This window comes from Ziziphus jujuba, chromosome 2, assembly GCF_031755915.1.
Source record: "Ziziphus jujuba cultivar Dongzao chromosome 2, ASM3175591v1".
NCBI classification, from domain to species: domain Eukaryota; kingdom Viridiplantae; phylum Streptophyta; class Magnoliopsida; order Rosales; family Rhamnaceae; genus Ziziphus; species Ziziphus jujuba.
Window position 1 is genome coordinate 13,946,012 of NC_083380.1, and position 19,660 is coordinate 13,965,671.

Sequence of the window (19,660 nt, forward strand, 5' to 3'; positions counted from 1 at the left end):
TTATGCATCAACGTATACATATATATGTGTATATATATATATATATTAACAATTTGAACTTAAAATTGAAATAATGAATTACAAGTTTCTTAATTCGTTACGATGTACTTGTTTATTTTCCATTGTATGCAGTGTTTTAAAATGTGTATATTTTTCGTGTTAATTTAATATTAAATATAATATATGTAAGATATAAGAAAAAATAATGATCATATAAATAATAAAAGCATAGCATTTTTTAGAAACTTCCGTAAACCATAATTTTGATACAGTTTGTTAGACACGTTGGGCATGGAGGAATTAAAATAATTTAGACTATTAATAAACATATAACACATAATGATCCATCCACATTGCATGATTAATGATTTGCTAGATTTAAGAAAAAGACCTATTATACCTTTAACCTCTTTGTTTTTGAGGTGGAAATATTATTTTTTAACTTGGTGTAAGTGTTTAATCACATAAATAAAAAATGCATTTGGTGCAAGTGCTTTTTTGGTAAATAAAACTTGGTACAGGTTTTGTACACAATAATTTTAGAGTTAATTGCATTTTGACACTTTAATTTTTAGAATTTTAGAATTTAGTTTTTTAATTTTTTGATCCAACAATTTAGATATCTAATTTATTAATTTAATGAAATTTGAGCCTTTTAAACTTTTATCGGGGCTTAATAGTTGCTTCAAATAACTTATAAATTTTTTAACTATGAAATATTAAAGTGCAAAATTTTAAAACTAATTCTTGAAATCAAGATTTTTAGTATTTTCTCATTTTAAATTTGATAAGTTTAGTACCACTCAAGTGATCTCTTTTTTTTATTTTTAATCATTTATTATTCCCCATTCACCTCGAGATTTTGAGCGTACGATCTTTTAGTTGTAGGTATGAATAATTTACCAATTAAGCAAACTTTACTTGACTAACAAAATGATCTTTATCAACTTTTTTAAACAAATTAAAAGGTACCCGTGTGTAAAATTTTTATAAATATATTTACTATTTGATATTTTAGTATATTTTAATTTGAAAATTAATGTAGTTAATACCAGTTATATAAGATGACAATTAAATCCTATAGTTAAAAATAAAAAAGGATTTAAGTTTCAATAAATTGAAAAATCAATAATCTAAATTTTTGAATAAAAAAAGTTAAGTATGTATATTGCAAAATATAAAAATTTAGGAATTCAAATTGCAATTAATCTATAATTTTATGGTTTTACAATATTACACTAGGGGTGTGCAGATTAACCGGTAAACCACGGTGACCGACCGACTAAACCGCATTGGCTGGTGATTGGCGGTGACCGTTGTCCGATCGGCCAGTTAACTGGCACCAATCAAGGTGTTTCGGTCGGTAATAGTTATCAATGCTAAAAAATCGACGACGACCGTGACTGACCGAAAGATAAAAGGCCTTTTAGTATTTCTCATCCTTTGCTTAGATCTCGATGTATATCACCCTCACCCCCAAAATTTCCCAAATCACAACTCCAATCAATCTCTACTCTCTTTCTCAGACAACATAGCTCTAAGATCTCTTCTCTCTCTATGGGTGCGATTTCGTCTCTCCCTCTAGATCATTGGTAAGTTTGTCTTGTTGAAATTTTTGTGTTTTACTAAGAATTTTTGGGTTTTAGTTTAAACATTAGGTTTATTTGAGTTTATTTGTTGGGTTTCTTTGTGTTCCTCATTTTACATTTATCACAAATTTTGATTTTTCTTCTAGTAATCCTTCTTTATTTTCGATTCCACCTATTGTTTGTTTGTATGTCTCTATCAAAATCATATATCAAACTAGTTGAAATTCTTACTGTTTTTTTTTTTTTTAATAAAATCCTTTCGTGAGTACATTAAAAGACAAACTGAGGCTACTTCTCTATTTTTGACTCTTCTATTTCTCTTTTCAAACCCACCTATTGTTTGTTTATATGCCTCTGTTAAAATCATATATTAAATTAGTTGAAGTTCTCATTGGTGTTTTTTTTCAGTAAAATCCTTTAGTGAGTACATTGAAAGAGAAACTAAGGCTACAAGAAAGTGCATGTTGCTGTCCGTGCTAATCCTATATTGAAGAAATCTGATAAAGAATCATCTAAGGAGTAGAAGCTGTAGACGGTACACTTCTCTATCACTTTGTTGATTAAAAATTCAATGCCCACCACTTACTGGTGGAGCATTTTCTCAAGGCTTTTCATTTTGATATGTATTTTAGTGTGTATTCATGAATTCTTTAACTAATTAATTTGTTGTTAATTAGATAATAATTAGGTTCCACATATGACATGATCCTTTGATATTTTGACAAAAAGCTAATATTCCCAAAACCTACCAACCACCCCACGAAATAATATCATCATTTCATGGATTCAAATTATTATGAACATATATGAATAGGCTAGCCTGGTTGGATATTCAAGTATGGAATTATTATTATTTACGTCAAGTACGAAATTATTTTATTGTTTATCTTAAGGGGGGAGACATTTGAATTCTTAAATTAATTTGTTGTTTGAAGATTAAATATTGACTTTCTCATTGGCCATGAACATCATCTAAGCAACATAGTTGAAGGAAAGAAGTAAGTTGGACTAAATTGAAACAGATTTCGAAATCTTTATCTAGTTGAATTTGTTTGATATGCCACGGTTGTACTAGGCTTAAATGATAAATATATGTGAATGTCCAATTATGAAGTTTCTTGTTTTAACTGTTCTGTTTTATTATAATTTGAGATTAAACTACCTTTGTTTTCTCTTTATAACTAGGTTTGATCATATAACGTTGGAAAAAAAGATAGCTACTTGGTTATATGATTGACTTTGTTCATTTGTTTTTCCTTCTACAAATAAAGAATCTGAAGATAGTTGCTCTCTTTCTTTGTTTAACAGGTTAAATTTAAAAGAAGTTCACATATGAGGAAAAGAAGAGCCAGTTAATTGAATGATTGATTAAATTTGGACAGTGGGCATAAATTCTCAAAGGTACATAGACTAAATTTTTATCTCTAGTTTTGTCTTTATTTTTGATGAAGCATGGAAGAATGTGAATTTTGTATGCTAGAAAAATTGTAAGTTGTGTGTTTTTTTGTATGGTGGAAGTGTGGAGATTGGAGATTGAATTGTGGATAATAGAAATTGAAGTTTTAGAAGAATTGTATGCTTTGTTTGGCTTTTTAATTGTATGTTTTATGTAATTTGAAGCTTTGTTTTGTTTATTTTGCATTACAAGATCATATAAATTGTGACATTGACATTATACACCCTTCACATTTTCTTATTTAAACATCCATGAAAAGTCTTCTATTGTGTAGAAAGGGAAGCCAAAGACCAACTGTAATAACTGTAGAAATAATAAAAAGGTTTATCATACAAAAACATGTACATGTGCAAATAAGCAAGTCTATCATGAAAATATAAATTTTAAAAGAAAAATTCGAAGATAAGAAACAAAAATATAAAATTGAAGAACTATGAGGATAACTTGTAGGGTCATGGCAGTAGGACCATATGATTGAATCTCACAATCTCCTATTGCATTCAATTTTTTATGCGCATATGAGAATACTATTGGAATCCACACGCTTGGAAGACACCTATAATTTACAAAGTCTTGTGAAAAAGGTCAATTTATTATATGCGATTTCTCTGTCCTTACTCACAAATTTTGCTCCACCTCCTTTAATACATGATGTACATAGACAAGCTATAGGTATGTTCTTCCAAAAATAAAAAAATAAAAAAAATTAAATTGATTAAAATTTAGAGCCTTAATTTAAATGTATTAAAAACTGATAAAATATAGACTAAGTTACTTTTCTTTTTTTGATCATTCTTTCTTTTCTTTTCTTTTCTTTTTTTTTTTTGGCTTTAAATCTTTGTTCAACCTTGAATTATGATTTGGAATCTAATTGTTTTCCTATAATAGAAAATGTTGGATGTGTTTGGAATCTATATATATTTGGAATCTAATTGTTGCTTTAGTTGAATGTGTTAGGGAACTAAAACCAAATTTAATTATAATTTCTGTTGGATGTGTTTGTATATGTTTTAGATGTATAGTGATACACGTTCAACTTCTAAGACTCTACTTCAATCCGCCAATGCTTCTTCTACTCCAACCACCTCATCTCATTTAGGTTTACCACCACGTCCTCCATGTAAGGCACCATCAAATCCTCCACCTAATGTGCCACCAACAACATCAATGCCTAAAAATGAATCCGAAATGCCATAACCTTTTAGTACCACCATAAGGAAAACAAAAGAGGAAAAACCTAGGATCGTTTCGGAGGTTTGGGATCACTTTACTAGGATTGAAGGATGTGATCCTAAAGAGCCTAAAGCTTCTTGCAATTATTGTGGGAGGGATTATGCGTGTGATACCAAAAGAAATGGAACTAGTACAATGAAAGGCCACTTGCATTCATATAAAAAATACCCTTACAATTTGGAAGATCCTAACCAAAAGATAATTGCTTTTAGAAGTAAAAAAGAGGGTGAATGTATTGGTCTTTAAGTCAAGGCATTCAATAGAGAAGCTTGTAGAGCCACTTGTACTAGGATGGTAATTAAAGATGAGTTGCTATTTACTTTTGTGGAGGGAGAGGAATTTAGAGATTTTTGTGCCGAGGCTTGTCCAAAATTTGATCCACCATCTCGAACAACCACTGCTAAAGATGTGTATCAACTTTATTTGGAGGACAAGAAGAAACTTAGAAGTTACTTTATAACCAATAAAGTCATGGTAGCCTTACCATGGATACTTGGACCTCAATTCAAAATATTAATTATATGGTGGTCACTGCTTATTTGTTGATAATGATTGGAAATTACAATGAAGGATATTAAATTTTGGTCAAGTTGCTAACCATAAAGGTGAAACGATTGGAAAGTTAATTGAGAATTGCTTGATTAAATGGAAGATTGAGAGGGTTTTTACCATCACCATAGATAATGTTAAAACAAATGATGTTGCCGTTTCATATTTGAAATTGAGGTTGAAGAGTTGGAACCATGGTTGTGTCTTGGAAGGTGAGTTTATTCAGATGAGTTGTTGTGCTCATATTATTAATTTGATAGTGAATGATGGATTGAATAAGCACAACTCCTCAATTGACCTCATTCGAAATGTCGTGAAATATGTGAGGTCCTCTCCCTCTAGATTACAAAAGTTCAAAGCTTGTGTTGAGAAGGCAAATATTGAATCTAAAGGGCTTTTGGCTTTGGATGTACCAACTAGGTGGAATTCCACTTATTTGATGTTGGAAGTCGCTTGTAAGTTTGAGAAGGGCTTTGATAGAATGGAGGACGAGGATGGGCAATATGTCTCCTATTTTGAAGGTAGTACACCTTAAGCTTTAGATTGGGAGAAAGTTCGTGTATGTGTTAGATTTTTGAAGACCTTTTATAATGTTACATTCACATTTAGTGCCTCTTTAAAAGTAAATTCTAATTTGTTCTTTAGTGAATTGTCAAAGATTGAGGAGTTGTTGTTGGAATGGATAGTAGACAAAGATGTTTTTGTAAGTAATATGGCTACTAGCATGAAGATGAAACTTGATAAGTATTGGGGGTTTATTGGAAAATTTAATAAATTGTTATTTGTTGCCCATGTTCTAGATCTACGATTTAAACTTAGTTTCATTGAAATTGCTATTGATAGGCTATATCTTCAAGAAGTTTGTAATGAAATTTTGCAAGGTGTAAGGGATACTTTAAATAGGTTATTAGAATTTTATGTCATTTTGACAAATCTTCCTTGCACTCAATCTTCAAAGGATGTCCAATTAACAAATGTGGTAAATATTTCTACTTTTACTTCTAGTGGCCATGATGAAGGAAAAGGTATAATGGGAGAATTTAAGAGGAGAAAGATGGCTAGTGGTCTTCATATGAAACATAAGCTCGATGGGCATTTAAATATGCCGGATGAAGATGGGGACGATGAGATGTTTGATGTATTAGAGTGGTGGAAGGTGAATTTCACTAAATATAAGGTTTTATCCTTACTTTCTTGAGATGTATTTGCTATTCCATTGTTTACTGTTACTTCGGAATCCACTTTTAGTACCAGAGGGCGTATTTTGGATCCTTATAGAAGCTCATTAACCCCAAAAATGGTGAAGGCATTAATATGTTCTCAAAATTAGATTAGATCAATCCCTTTCCTATTAGACATCCGCGTTTATGATGACTGCTTTAAATTGTGCCAAGATGTTGAAAAAGGTACTTTTATAATTGCTTTATAATTTTTTGTATCAAATACCTAGTTACATTTCCTTTTAAAAATTGTAGTGTGATTTTAATATTTTGGAATTTATGTTTTTTAATTTTGTTCATATTTTAGATTCAAGTGACTCTTGCATTATTTTGGAGAGCAATATTGAAGTTTGATTAAGCTATTTAAAGGTAAGAAAACTATTGTTTAGTAATTGATTTGGAAGCTATTTTTAATGCACAATACTTATATTTATCATTTATTAGCTTGCTTAGAAAGGTGGAGGTGAAAAGTTTGCAATTGGATTTTGGATGGCCAAAAAGAATAAAGCTTCAAAAGTCAAGCCTAACTAAATGATTTAGATTTTATTTTTGGACAACAAATGACTTAGTTGTCATGTAAATTTGGTATGGATATATAGTTACTAACTTTATGGAGCTTTGGTATAGATTAGCATAAAATGTTAGCTAATCTATTTTATTTTGATTTTGTACATGCAATCTAATTTGGCTTGAACTTTGAAGCTTGGAAATGCAATTGTAAACATGACTATCATATTTTTGTGCATTTTGTGTTGCTTCTTAGGCAACTTTATGAATTATGATTTCAATAGTTATTAGTTATTATTTTCAATAGTTATTAGTCATTGTTTTTGGTATTAACATATGTTATCAATTTGGATTCTTGTTGTTCTTAGTTAGAGAATAGACCATGGTTTCAGCCTATATATCATTATAATGTATTTTTTATTATTTTAAAAAAAGTCATTATTTTTAATTTATTGCATTAATTATTAGTTATTATTTTTAGTGTAATTTTATCCAAAATAAGTACCAAAAAAACTTATCAATTATGTCCAATATAAATTGTAATAATAGTCTATAATAAGTTGTAAGTAAGGCTCAAAACTTTTTTTTTTTTTCTTTGTTATCAAGTTGTAGGAAAAGCCCAAATTTAAAGCCTAATTTATTATCTAATCTAAACCGAAAACCAACCGTCAACTGACCTTAACCGACCGATCAGTTTTTGAAGTTGAAAAATAAATGTTGGTCAATAACTGACTGACCGATCACTTTTCATCCAATGCAAAAAACCGATCGAAATCGATCGATGCACACCCCTAGGTGGTACGCAATGGGCAGTTGCACAACGTATCGTGGCTGAAAAGTTTCTTTGATGTTATTAGTTTGGACCGGGCCTAGCCAAGGTTGGGCTTCAAAACTGTCCAATATTTAATTTAAGCTTAAGGGGAAAAATAAAAAAAAAAGAACTACTTTTTGGAAGAAAATACAACAAAATTGATGTTTTTATCTGGACTTCAATGAAATTCATAGATTTAATACAAACTTCTATCCCTTTTTAAAAATATAGATACAAAATTTTATTTATCAAACATAGAGACAAGTTATCAATTGGTCACATTCCTTCACATGAAAAAGAAAAAAAAAAAATCCGATTTCAACAAGGAAAATCTCATACATATATATATATATATACATTCATATAAATTTGATTACAATAAATTTTGTGTATGTATAATTGGAGCAATTTATACTACCGATAATCTAAAATGCTATGACAATGTGTATGATTCGGAACCTTTTGTTTTCTTTATATATATATATATATATTTGCCGGGTAATTTGTAACTATTTAAAGGCAATTGCAACATGTTTCTAAGATTGAACATAATTTCCCAGCAAAATTATTGCATTTCTAGTGTCTAATTAGCTGCTGTAAATTTGTGGCAATATCACCTACCATGTTGCTGGAAAACATGAGTTTTCCCCCTCTCAATCCAAGCCATATATGCTTTCAAATTGTAGTAACCGCAAAAATCAAGTTGTTCAAATTACTATAAAGATTAATTGTATTTTAATATTTTATATTTTAATTAGATTCCAGATTAAATTCTCAAATATAAAATGATTCACATTAAATTCTAATAAATCATATATTTATATGTAGTTGTTATCATACCTTCCTACTTAAATAATTAGCAAACAATATAAAAGGAGTTGGAGATTCACTGGGAGGCTAGGCTTTAGTAATAAAATATTTCTCTTTACTAAACAACTTTTTATTTTCATAAAACAGTGAAAGACCATTATTTTGTTTGAACGCATTTTTTGAAAATACGAAACAATATATATATATATATATAAAGAATAATTAAAAAAAAAGACCAAATAATTCCCAAGTGTGTATGATGTTTTCTATTTGGGGGCAAACAAAATAAAACTTGGGCCATAGGATTAAATCTGAAAAAAATGGAGGCCCAAAAAGGCCCAAACGGTAAAGGCGGTTTAGCAGGTGGACTAGAAGTCGTGGAGAGCAAATTAGCAAAAAGAACTAGTGATTTGCACGCGGTACGCTTACAGTTTTGTGCTCTCCACGTAAAGCCAAAGAAGCTCTTCTCCCTCTTTCTTTCTCGTCTATTTTCTCATTCTGTCTTGTTGCTTCTCTCTCTCTCTCTCTCTCTCTCTCTCTCTCTCTCTCTCTTCTATCTACTAGTCTCACAGAAACCCTAGCTTTTTGCTCGTAATCCACAAGAGGAAAAACCCTGTACATGGGTAAGTCTAACCGATTTTCTATTTCGCCCTTTCTTTTTTTTTTTTTTTTTTCCCCCGTTTCTTTTTCACTTTTATTCCGATGGAAACTTAGTATATTTATATTTTTTTATTTTAACTTCCATTTTGTTTTCTGTGTTTTTGCTTGCATTGATTTTGTGTTACAGCTTTGCTATAGATCTGCTCGTTTTGATTTAGTCCAATCGATGATCATTTCATTTCTGATATGAATTTTGTTCTTTTTTTTTTTTTTTTGGTTTTTGAGATATTTGTTACCGAATTTGATTATTTTTTTGGGGTTAATTTTAATTATTGGGGTTTATCTGTTTGTTTTTTCTTTCGTTTGGTTTGTGACCGAATTTGACATAATTAATGAATGCAAGTAAAAAAACTATGTTGGAGTTGCTATCAATTCTGTTTCTATATCTTGTATTTTATTTTTGATATCTAATTCATGCTCTGTAATCCTCATATTCTGAACCTGTGCTGTGCAATTGCCCTTAAAAGTTATTTTGTGTCTCTTTTTTTTTTTTTAATTGTTTGCTCATGGAGGAGGAGGCCATTTTCTTGTCTTTAAAGGGATTGTTTCTTTGTAGGATAGAGTTTGACGCTTGTCTTCTTTATGGGCTTATGATGTAGAGCAGTAGATCATTTTTTTTATTTTATTTTTTTCTTAAGTTTTTTTTTTAAATTTTTTTTATTTTTTTAATAATACCTTTTGGTCTTTAGGGGATGTTTCTTTGTAGATACTTGTCTTCTTTATGGGCATTATGTTTCATTTCCTTCATTTTAATAAATTTGAAAGGTATACTTTTAATTACCTTCTTTAGAGTTCTGTTTCTAATCAGAGAGATAATTTACGGTGGGAAATACATATGAAGTTGTATCGCTAGTGTTACAGAAAGAGTTTTTGTTAGCTTGGGTTGGTGGAGGTTTTTCTTATATGAAGTTTTTCATGAGCAATGGAAGCATTATTCGGTTTAAGTTTGAATTGTGGTTAAGCAGAGGAAATAAATGAATTCAGTGCATACTTTTGTATTTGCGTTTTTGTATGCTTGTGATACCAATCGTGCGTGGTGCTTTCTTTTCATAAGTTTTCCGCTTTTATGGATGATGTAAATTGAATAACCTACAATCTAAAACTCTTACTTGCCTCTTCTTGGTAACCAAATTACTTAAAAGTCAGTGTTGAAGTTGTTGGTGAATTTTTGGAGTTGATAGAAATAACTTATTTAAGTTTCTTAAATGGTAGATATTGAAGAGGAGATTCGATCATTACAGCTTGAGCCGGCAGGTACTTGCAAAAGAAGTGTTCTGACAAGAAAAACATATAAACTTTTTTTTTTGTTTTTTGTGTGAATATACATTTCTTGCTTCTTAATTCCTTTTCTTTTTGTTTTGAAATACGGTGTGATGTTTGCTTAATTTTATGTCTGTGCTGGTGTTCTTTGGAATTTTAGCAGAAGACAATGGTGTTGTTAATCCAGAAGAGGCTAAGCATGAAGAAGTTGAGAGATCTGATGAAATGGAGGAAGGTTGGTACTTGGTGGTACCATGAAATTTGAGTTCCCTTAATTCTTGTATTTGTCTGCTGCATTGGGATTGCATGATGTCTTGTGCTTTACTAATTTCTTACATGCTTAATCTATAAACTTAAGTTTTTAAATTCCATGGAGTATGAAAATTGTAAGAATGGTGAAACTGCAAATATGCTTCTTATTTGGGATTTAGATTGCTTTGTTTATGTAATAATGCCAACAATTCTGACATTGAACTCGATAATGATATTGGTTTTGTACTTTTTCTTATTGGACAAGTCTTTTAACTATTATAGGATAGTACATTTGGTAATGGTGTGTGATGAATTATACAAGTTTCAGTGTTGTTTGTTTTGTATAGCTCATATCACTTTATTGGGCAAGTAGGTATTGATCCTCAGGAGATGCTCCTTCAATACCTATTTCGTTTTTCCTGGCTTGCCTCATTCTAATTGGGGCATTTAGGAGTTTGATATAGGGGGAGTTAGCCTTGTCGGAATTAGTTAAAGGATTTTAAATTAAAGAAGTAACATTGACAATTTGGTGTAACTGTTTAAACCTAATTTTCTCTTCCTTCATAAGTAGTTTATTTTGCCTTTTTGTATAAGCTAGAAATTTATTATTTTTGCAAAAAGCTCTTTTCAGCTTCTTCACCATCATAAAGGTGCTAGTCAGAATTGTGGCAAACAAGTATAAATGTCGTAGAACTTTTTGCTTCTTCTGCTTTTAAGAAGTCATGCTCAAACCATGCTTAAAAGTATACCACAGAGCTCTCCTGTGTCTACCGAATAGCCAAAACATTTATTTTTGTTTAGCATTCACTTTGTACCTCACTTGGTGTTGCTCAATTAAGTTTCGTCACCTCCTTGCCCCTTTTTTATACCTCACTTGGTGTTGCTCAATTAAGTTTCGTCATCTCCTTGTCCCTTTTTTGGGGATATAGATATTTTATGTATCTTTGTATGTTTTTTTTGTGTTTAACACTCTCATACCTCTATTTTGTGGAATTAGCTTGTCAAACTTTATCACTGTAGGAGAAACTGCATGTCTAGTAGAAATACAGATAGATCAATAGTGCAGATACTTACATACTCTGATAATTTATATGAGATTTTGCTATTGGACTTTTCCTATATTTTTAATACTTTAGGTTAAAAAAAAAAACAAAGTCTTCTTTTATATAAAATAAAAAAAGAGAAGGATAAAGAAAAATGTCTCTTGATAGTAGATTGCCTTATATTATAACTTTATCACTGAAATGCACAATGTGCGAATTTTGCTATTGGACTTTTCCCATGTTTTTAATGCTTTGGGCAAAAAAAATATTCTTTTATTTAAGATAAAAAGAGAGAAGGATAAAGAAAAATGTATTTTGATGGTAGATTGCTATATACTTTATTTATTATATGCACAATTTACAAATTTTCCTGAGTTCTATAAACAAATTTGGATGTCTGTGACATCTGCTCCTTATTGATGTGTGGTTTTAACAAATAACATCAAATTGAGCCTCTTTTTTTTTGACAGTTTCAGATTCAAAGGAGAAGGTTGAAACACATTCCACTGGGTCAGCCCAAGTTGATCAAAAAGGTAGTGTGAATGCATCTTTTTGTCTGTTTTCTTGTTATAATTTGTGTTCTACATTCTGCTGCTTTTAACAGGTCGCCATGTAAAATCCTTATTTACTTGTTGGCTTTTCTTTTTTCAGTGAAAGAGAAAGATATTCCTCCCCTAGAGGATGATCTAGAGGAGATGGAATTAGATAGGAAGAGACACTTGAATGTTGTATTCATTGGTCATGTGGGTAAGTGTTGCACTGTTTAAGGTTTTCTTTGGTTTCATATCTTAGGCTGTTTTTTCCTTAGGAATGAATGTTCCTTTTTACTCATATTTCATTTGTTTTTTTGGTTACAGTCTTTTCTTTTCTTATTTTGTTTTGTTAGGAGCTTTGCCTGATCAATATTTACCTGTCATTTGTTTTCTCCATCGATGTTTAAATAATAAAATGTATTGGTTTCTTGCAGATGCTGGTAAGTCCACCACTGGAGGCCAGATACTTTTCCTTAGTGGACAGGTTGATGACCGAACAATCCAAAAATATGAAAAAGAAGCAAAGGATAAAAGTAGGGAAAGCTGGTGAGTATTTTCTGAAGTAACTTTTTTTTTAATTATTTTTTTCAGAACATGCGCAGCGAACATATTATTTCTAGAGGATTTTTGACCCTTTTTTTTGTTTTTTGTTTTTTTTTTTGGTTTCTTTTCCATTTCATTTTTTTAAATGGTGATTTTTTTAGTGTTTTAATCTTATTGGCATCGATAATTAGGTTGTCTTCAAAAGAGTCTCATGCAGAATCATTTAAAATGGTCTGACTTGTAAATGAACATTCACGCATTTAATTATTTTATGATCATTTCTTTGTTGATGACAAGTTTTTCGTGCAATGCTTGCCATATGATATGATTGTTTTTGTCCAAAAGTTTGTAATATGAATGTAATTGACCATCATATATGGTTGTTGTTTTGTTTCATATCTCTACTTTTCTGGTATCACATAATTTGTATGTGACAGGTATATGGCATATATTATGGACACCAATGAAGAGGAGAGGGTTAAGGTATAATTCAAATAATATGCTAAGAATAATGGGAAAATAATGGGACATCATTTTTAGTTTCAATTAAATTTGTGAACTACTTTTAAATGATTTTTAATGCTGAAGATTGAATAAATTAAACCTGTAATGTAAATGCAGGGAAAAACAGTTGAAGTTGGACGAGCACATTTTGAAACAGAGACAACTAGATTTACAATTTTGGATGCACCAGTGAGTGTATTTCAATAATCTTTGACTGTTCATTATGAAATCTATAATTTCTGACAGTCAGTTATAGTTATACAATTAGACTGTAGATAATATTATGTGCTTTATATGAATTTGGTTAGTAGCCTGGAGTGGTTAAATAGTTAATATGTTTTTGCTGCAATTTTGTAACATAGGAATGGTTTTTGTCAGTGGCTTAGAGCTATTCATTCTAGGTTGATGATTTGTAGTCCAAATTGGTAGTTTTAATCATTCATATTGGATGCTTAATTCTTGTTGTGAAAATACCAAAGGGCTTTAATGTTTGTTAAGTTTTTATTTTGCTTTGAGAGTATACCTAATAATACCATCGAGCTGTTAGGAATAGTTGTTTGTATCCTCTTTGTATTTGGATGCATGTACCTAATTCTTTTGAATTGTGTTTATAGGGTCACAAGAGTTATGTCCCAAATATGATTAGTGGTGCATCTCAAGCTGATATTGGAGTACTTGTAAGTTCTATTTTTCATTTAGTTATTTTTCTGTTGTTATTGTTGTATTAAGTTTACTTGAATGAAATTAAAGCTGTCTCTACATTCCTGCAAAATCCCTCATTTTTGAAACTTATTGCTTTCTCGATATGCTTTCCCTCTTACCAAATAGGTTATTTCTGCTCGAAAAGGAGAATTTGAAACTGGGTATGAGAGAGGTGGACAGACCCGTGAACATGTCCAGCTTGCAAAAACTTTGGGTGTCTCTAAGCTGCTTGTTGTCGTGAATAAAATGGATGATCCTACAGTGAATTGGTCTAAAGAAAGGTGCTTTCCCTCTCTCATTTCCCTTTATGTGTCTTATGTTTATGTGTTGCCTTGTGCCTTTCTGACACTGGTATGACTTTGCAGGTACGATGAAATTGAGTCAAAGATGATACCATTTCTGAAGTCATCCGGCTACAATGTGAAAAAAGGTAAAGAGTGGATTGTTTGTGATGGTTTTAAAGAAATTCAATTTTTGGTGTTGGGCATTTTGGTTACTGAGGCATGACGCATGTTATATCCTTTTCATCATTTTTATTGCTCTTGATGGGTTGTTGATTGATCCTGTCTACTTAACAAACTTGTTGAATGCCAAAAGCTATGATATTTATGTGGTGGGTACAAATCAATAGAGATCAACTAGTTAATTTCATTAGATTCTTGAAGTATATATGGTAATTGCAAGCTTTTTGCCTTTCTGGTAACTGTTGAGGTTAACAGTTTCAATGGTTAGATAAGAAGTTTTTTATGACATCTTACATGGTGTTTATGTGCCTTCAGAATGGTAAACTTTATGATGAAGTGGTGCTGGGCATATGACCATAGAATATAATAGTATTTTGGTGCTGTTTCCCATATAAGGTCAATTTAATTGGTTTGTTTGGATGGTAGCTTAAATTCTCTGTGTCCAATTCAGTTTGATCTATTTTGAGGTATATAATTGACATTAAGGTAGATTGCTGTTATTTTTGTGTTTGTGATTGCTGTTATTTTAGATTCTGAGCATTATAATTATTGGGTAACATGCTGTTTGGTTAATTATTCTTTTGTAATAGATGTCCAGTTCCTGCCAATATCTGGCCTGCTGGGTACAAACATGAAAACTAGAGTTGATAATAAATCATGTCCATGGTGGACTGGTCCCTGCCTCTTTGAAGCCCTTGACTCCATTGAAATTACTCCACGAGATCCAAACGGTCCATTCAGGTATATATATATATATATATATATACACACACATATATGTGTGTGTGTGTGTATCATTTTTATTTTTTATTTTTTTTATTTTTATGAATTTGGCATTTCATACAATTGACTGAAGTGGTTTGGGTGGTGAACCTGAGTTTTTGGCTGAGTTTTTTTGTTTCAAAATATTTCTGTAGTTTTTTGATTTATGCTTGAGATTGTTTATTTTCCCTAAATAGTAGTTGTGATTATTCTCTCTTAGTCACTTCTAGATATAAATCTATACATGTGTTTACTGTTAAGGGACTTGACTGGGTATATGAATCCTTGGATGGTAACCTTTTGAAAATTCATTATAGTTTAGCCATTATGGATGATATAATTCTTTTTTCTTTTACACAAGAATATCTTGCTTTGCCTTATTGACCTATTGTCGTTGAATTGACCTACAGGATGCCTATTATAGACAAATTTAAAGACATGGGAACTGTTGTTATGGGCAAAGTAGAGTCCGGTAGCATTTGTGAAGGTGATTCACTGTTGGTGATGCCAAATAAGGTGTTCTTTCTTTACTTTCATTTTCTTTTTCTTCCTTTCCTTTATGATATATATGTATATATAATGGACCTTATCAATCTGCAGGCTCAAGTGAAAGTTGTTGCTGTATACTGTGATGAAGATAAGGTCAGACGTGCAGGACCTGGAGAAAATCTACGAGTTAGGTTATCAGGAATTGAGGAAGAGGATATAATCTCGGGTTTTGTTTTATCAAGTGTTGGTAAGATTTTATTTTTGTGGTCTCATTTCTTAATTTCTAATATACCTCTTGTAACTCATCAAAATTAGATTTAAAGTGAAAGACATCTAAAGTCTTTTTTATCCATGTAAAAGAGTATCATTAGGTGTTAGAAACCATCTCTCTATCCATTTCTCTCACTTCACCCATCCATACCCTTTAATTGTCCTTGAATTTGGAACACAAATGAATAAGTTCATTGGTCAATTACTGCTAATTTTATATTGCTGACCTGGTCTTGATGTACCATGATCTCTGTGTTTATTACTATATTTATGTGTTTTTTCTTTATTTTTTTTTTATTTTTATTTTTTAATTATCTTTGTGGTGTTAACCTTGCTTCTCTTCATGTAGCAAAACCAATACCTGCTGTTACTGAGTTTCTTGCCCAGCTGCAGATCCTTGAATTGCTGGATAATGTAAGCAAATGAACAATGTTTGTTCTCAGTTGGGTTGGCAGTTTATCTTAAGTTACTGAAGACTGATTTTTTTTTTTTCCCCTTTGTTATTTAGGCAATCTTTACAGCTGGCTATAAGGCTGTCTTGCACATTCATGCTGTTGTTGAAGAGTGTGAGATTGTTGAGCTGTTACAGCAGATTGATCCAAGGACAAGGAGACCAATGAAAAAGAAAATTCTCTTTGTGAAGAATGGTGCTGTTGTTGTATGCCGGATTCAGGTTAAACTTTATTTCCTATTTGCCATCTTATCATGTGTGTTCATAGATTTTTTTTTTTCTTTTTTAACTTTTTAGTGTCATGGGTACACAAATTGTATAAAAAAAGAATCCATTTTAAAATAATGAGAGTGTTGCAAGTTATTTTGAAGAGTAAGATATTTTGTAGGCATTTTGAATTATATCCCAAACTGGAATTTTCTCTCCTGGCATTTGTGGCAGCTAAGAATAAAAAACTGTAAGAATTACTCACATAGCGAAGCTCTTTGATCAGGAAAACAGGAAATAATTCATGAAGTAAAACAGTTGTTTTTCCCAATTATTGTTCATACTTACATTACATAATGTATTTCACAGGTGAATAATATGATATGTATTGAGAAGTTCTCAGAGTTTGCGCAGCTTGGAAGGTTTACGCTTCGTACTGAAGGTAAAAAGCTCTTCCTTGATTATTTTGTTGATTTTTGTGGTATAATCCTTCTCAAGTAGACTCCTATATGTTACAGGAAAAACAGTTGCAGTTGGGAAAGTCACTGATCTTGCTTGAGATTCTTAAACAATTTTGACATGAGAGGTAATAACTTTTTGTATCATCTTTCTTCAGGCAAAATTAGAGGAAGCTACTCTTTTCTCTACTTTTCAAATTATTTTTGAGTTCTAGCTTTTTTATTTAGTTTTCTATCTTCGGCTTTTTTAACCCTGGCACCATCTATACTTTGTTTAAAAGAACTTGCCACAGTTCTTTAAATTAGATTTTATATTGCCATCGAAACATCTAAACTGGTTATTCCGATTTGGATTTTTTCCTGCTTATGATTTTCTGTTTAACCAATTTAGTCTAGTCAACCAAGCCACATATCTTCATATTAAAAGATTGAATCTTAAAAAAAGAGAAAAAAAAGAAAAAAAAAAAAGAAAAAAGAAAAAGAAAGAAAGCAGGAGGATACCACTTTTTCCTTGTCTCATATTTTCGTTTAAACCTGCATCTCCTTGTCTAAAGTACAATATAAAATTGTATATGGGCTTGGCTTTGTAGACAAAGGTATATTGCAAATGCTTTTCTACAATATGATCTTAGCTTTCATACAAGATCTATTCAAGCATATATATATATATAAATATATGTATAACGTTGTTAAACCTTTTTGAATTCCATCAAAAACATGAAAAATATATATATATAAATACATACATATATATATATATATATATATTAAATTTCAAAAAATGAGCTGGTCTGCGATAAGCAAGGCTTGAAGGCAGCTTGATTACAAAATGCCAAGTCCAATGCAAGCAGGCTGACTCTTTTTGGGCAGGGCAGCATATACCTCTTCTTGAGATGCGGCATTTGACTTAAGTTCTTTTTGTGGATATGATATTGATTTAAATTGGGCCACTAGCAAATTTCTGTGTGGTAGTACTTGTAATAAGTAGTTTGTAATTTCAATATGAAATTTGTGTCAATTTCTTTATGGTGTCTTGATTAGGATGATAATATTTTGGCAGGCAAAGAGTTAGCAAGACACAGATTCCTAGTGGCGGCGTCAAAAGGTGTCCAAATTATACAACGTAGTCTGCAACTCTTTAGAGATGTACCGATTCTGGTAGTTTCTTTACATAGCTTGTAGAGTGATGAGGTCATTAAGTGTTGCTGGTTACGGTATATTATGGGGCTTTTGATGGGCAAAGATTGCTTTTATTGGCAATTTAGGTGTGGGTTTGGCCTTATCACCCATTATCATTCTTACATACTACACTGTATTATGCTCTTTATGGTTTTCCATCACTCTATTTTTGAAGTAGAGTGATAGCTCATTTTTATTTTGTCCTAGCCACAGTTGTATTTGGAGAAAAAGAAAATGAAAAATATAGAGATTTATGAGACATCAATTTTCAGATATTAGTGTTATTTTAGAAACACTAGGAATTCGGGTGAATCTACCATGGCTAACCCAGAAGCAAGTGGAGATGCATGTTCCGGTGCTCAATGTTCACAATCTAACGTATATCACTTTTTTCTTTTATTTTTTGGGACAATTAAGAGTTTTATTAGGATCAAACGGTAAATAATGTTGTTGCAGAAAGGGCTCGTCGGCAAAGCCAAGAAAAAGTAAATATACTAATTATAAATATATTCTTTAGAAGTAGAACTGAAAAAATTTATGCATTTTCAATTTTCTCTTTTTTGTGAATAGCAAAATGGTGAAATTATATGTTAAAATTTCCTATATATGTATGACTTCTCTTTATGACACTGCATTTTGTTTTTCTACTAAAGAGTTTTGTAGGACTTGTTTTCCTTCTCAATAACATTATCAATCCTAGTTTCATATTAAATTCAAATTATGTTTTTATTATTTTTTATGTTCGATGATTCATCACTTTCATTTGGACCAAATAGGGGACTTTATGTGAGGAAAATATTAGACAAACTTTTGTTAAAGATAGATTTTTTTGCTTAGAAATTTCTTAATGATAGTTAGATTATGTGGGTCTTATATCACAATTTATAATAATTTTAGAATTTGTTTGATCGTTATGTTTTTTTTAGAGAAAAAAAGAAAAAAGAAAAAAAAGGAGAAAAAGAAGAAAGAAAATTATCATGTTCTTAATTTAAGGGATTATATTACTTGTAACAATTTAATTATTTAAAGTTAGTCATGTTCTTGGTTCAAGGATTAGTTCTAACAATTTAATTATTTAACTTACATTTTCCACAAAAAATTAATTATGCGAACAAATAAAGCATTTTCTTTGGTTCTGCAAAATAACAAATGCGGCCAACGTGAGTTGACAATTGTTGGCGTAATTATAATATTATAAAACTTGCATAATTAAACTCTAATAAGTTTATTGGATTTCATCTGTTAAAATTCGTTAGTTTATTGGATCCTATTGCATGACATTATTATGGATTTGATATGGTATTGTCAACTCAAATATGTAAATTATCATACATGTTTGTGTATTGTTATCGTGTTATGTGAGATTTTATTAGATCTAAATATAAGATTTAAGATATAGACAAATTTACCATATATGTAAAAAATTTTGAAAATAGACATATTATGAGGTTATAGATAATATTTATCATTTTAAATTAAAAAGCGTTTATCTTATACAAATATATACCATGTTTAATATATGTGACACATTCAAAAAAAATTAAATTTAATATGCGAATTTTAAAAAGTTGGATTATTTTGATTTAAACCTTTTCATATATATATATATATATATATGGATATATAATATTCTTCATTTTAAACACGATTTTACCATTTTCATTTTACAAAACCAATTTACCATTTTTATGTTTTTTTTAATTCAAAA

At 30.5% G+C, this 19,660-nt stretch overlaps 1 protein-coding gene and 1 long non-coding RNA gene across 11 annotated transcripts; both read left to right on the top strand.

The window, feature by feature from the left end:
• Nucleotides 1–1,193: 1,193 nt before the first annotated feature.
• LOC107418710 (uncharacterized) lies at nucleotides 1,194–6,858 on the top strand. 2 transcript variants are annotated; one of them, XR_007240718.2, is made up of 5 exons: nucleotides 1,194–1,592; nucleotides 2,011–2,124; nucleotides 2,898–2,990; nucleotides 6,355–6,416; nucleotides 6,492–6,858. It is a non-coding gene; the product is annotated as an uncharacterized LOC107418710 (long non-coding RNA). The 2 variants fall into 2 exon arrangements; XR_007240719.2 differs by having other exon boundaries at nucleotides 1,195–1,592; nucleotides 1,998–2,124.
• A 1,736-nt stretch (nucleotides 6,859–8,594) lies between these two features.
• LOC107418688 (uncharacterized) lies at nucleotides 8,595–18,211 on the top strand. Of its 9 annotated transcripts, none has more exons than XM_048473580.2 (19): nucleotides 8,595–8,798; nucleotides 10,048–10,089; nucleotides 10,256–10,330; nucleotides 11,867–11,923; nucleotides 12,042–12,137; nucleotides 12,358–12,469; nucleotides 12,904–12,949; nucleotides 13,088–13,159; nucleotides 13,585–13,647; nucleotides 13,799–13,953; nucleotides 14,038–14,102; nucleotides 14,727–14,877; nucleotides 15,309–15,414; nucleotides 15,499–15,634; nucleotides 16,007–16,071; nucleotides 16,166–16,330; nucleotides 16,685–16,757; nucleotides 16,834–16,901; nucleotides 17,834–18,211. In XM_048473580.2, the coding sequence occupies exons 1-18, from the start codon at nucleotides 8,795–8,797 to the stop codon at nucleotides 16,872–16,874; spliced, it is 1,524 nt and encodes a 507-aa protein (XP_048329537.1). In that variant the 5' UTR covers nucleotides 8,595–8,794; the 3' UTR covers nucleotides 16,875–16,901; nucleotides 17,834–18,211. The 9 variants fall into 9 exon arrangements, with proteins under 9 accessions (XP_048329537.1, XP_048329535.1, XP_048329538.1 ...); XM_048473578.2 differs by having other exon boundaries at nucleotides 8,596–8,798; nucleotides 11,861–11,923; XM_048473581.2 differs by having other exon boundaries at nucleotides 8,596–8,798; nucleotides 10,259–10,330.
• Nucleotides 18,212–19,660: the final 1,449 nt, after the last annotated feature.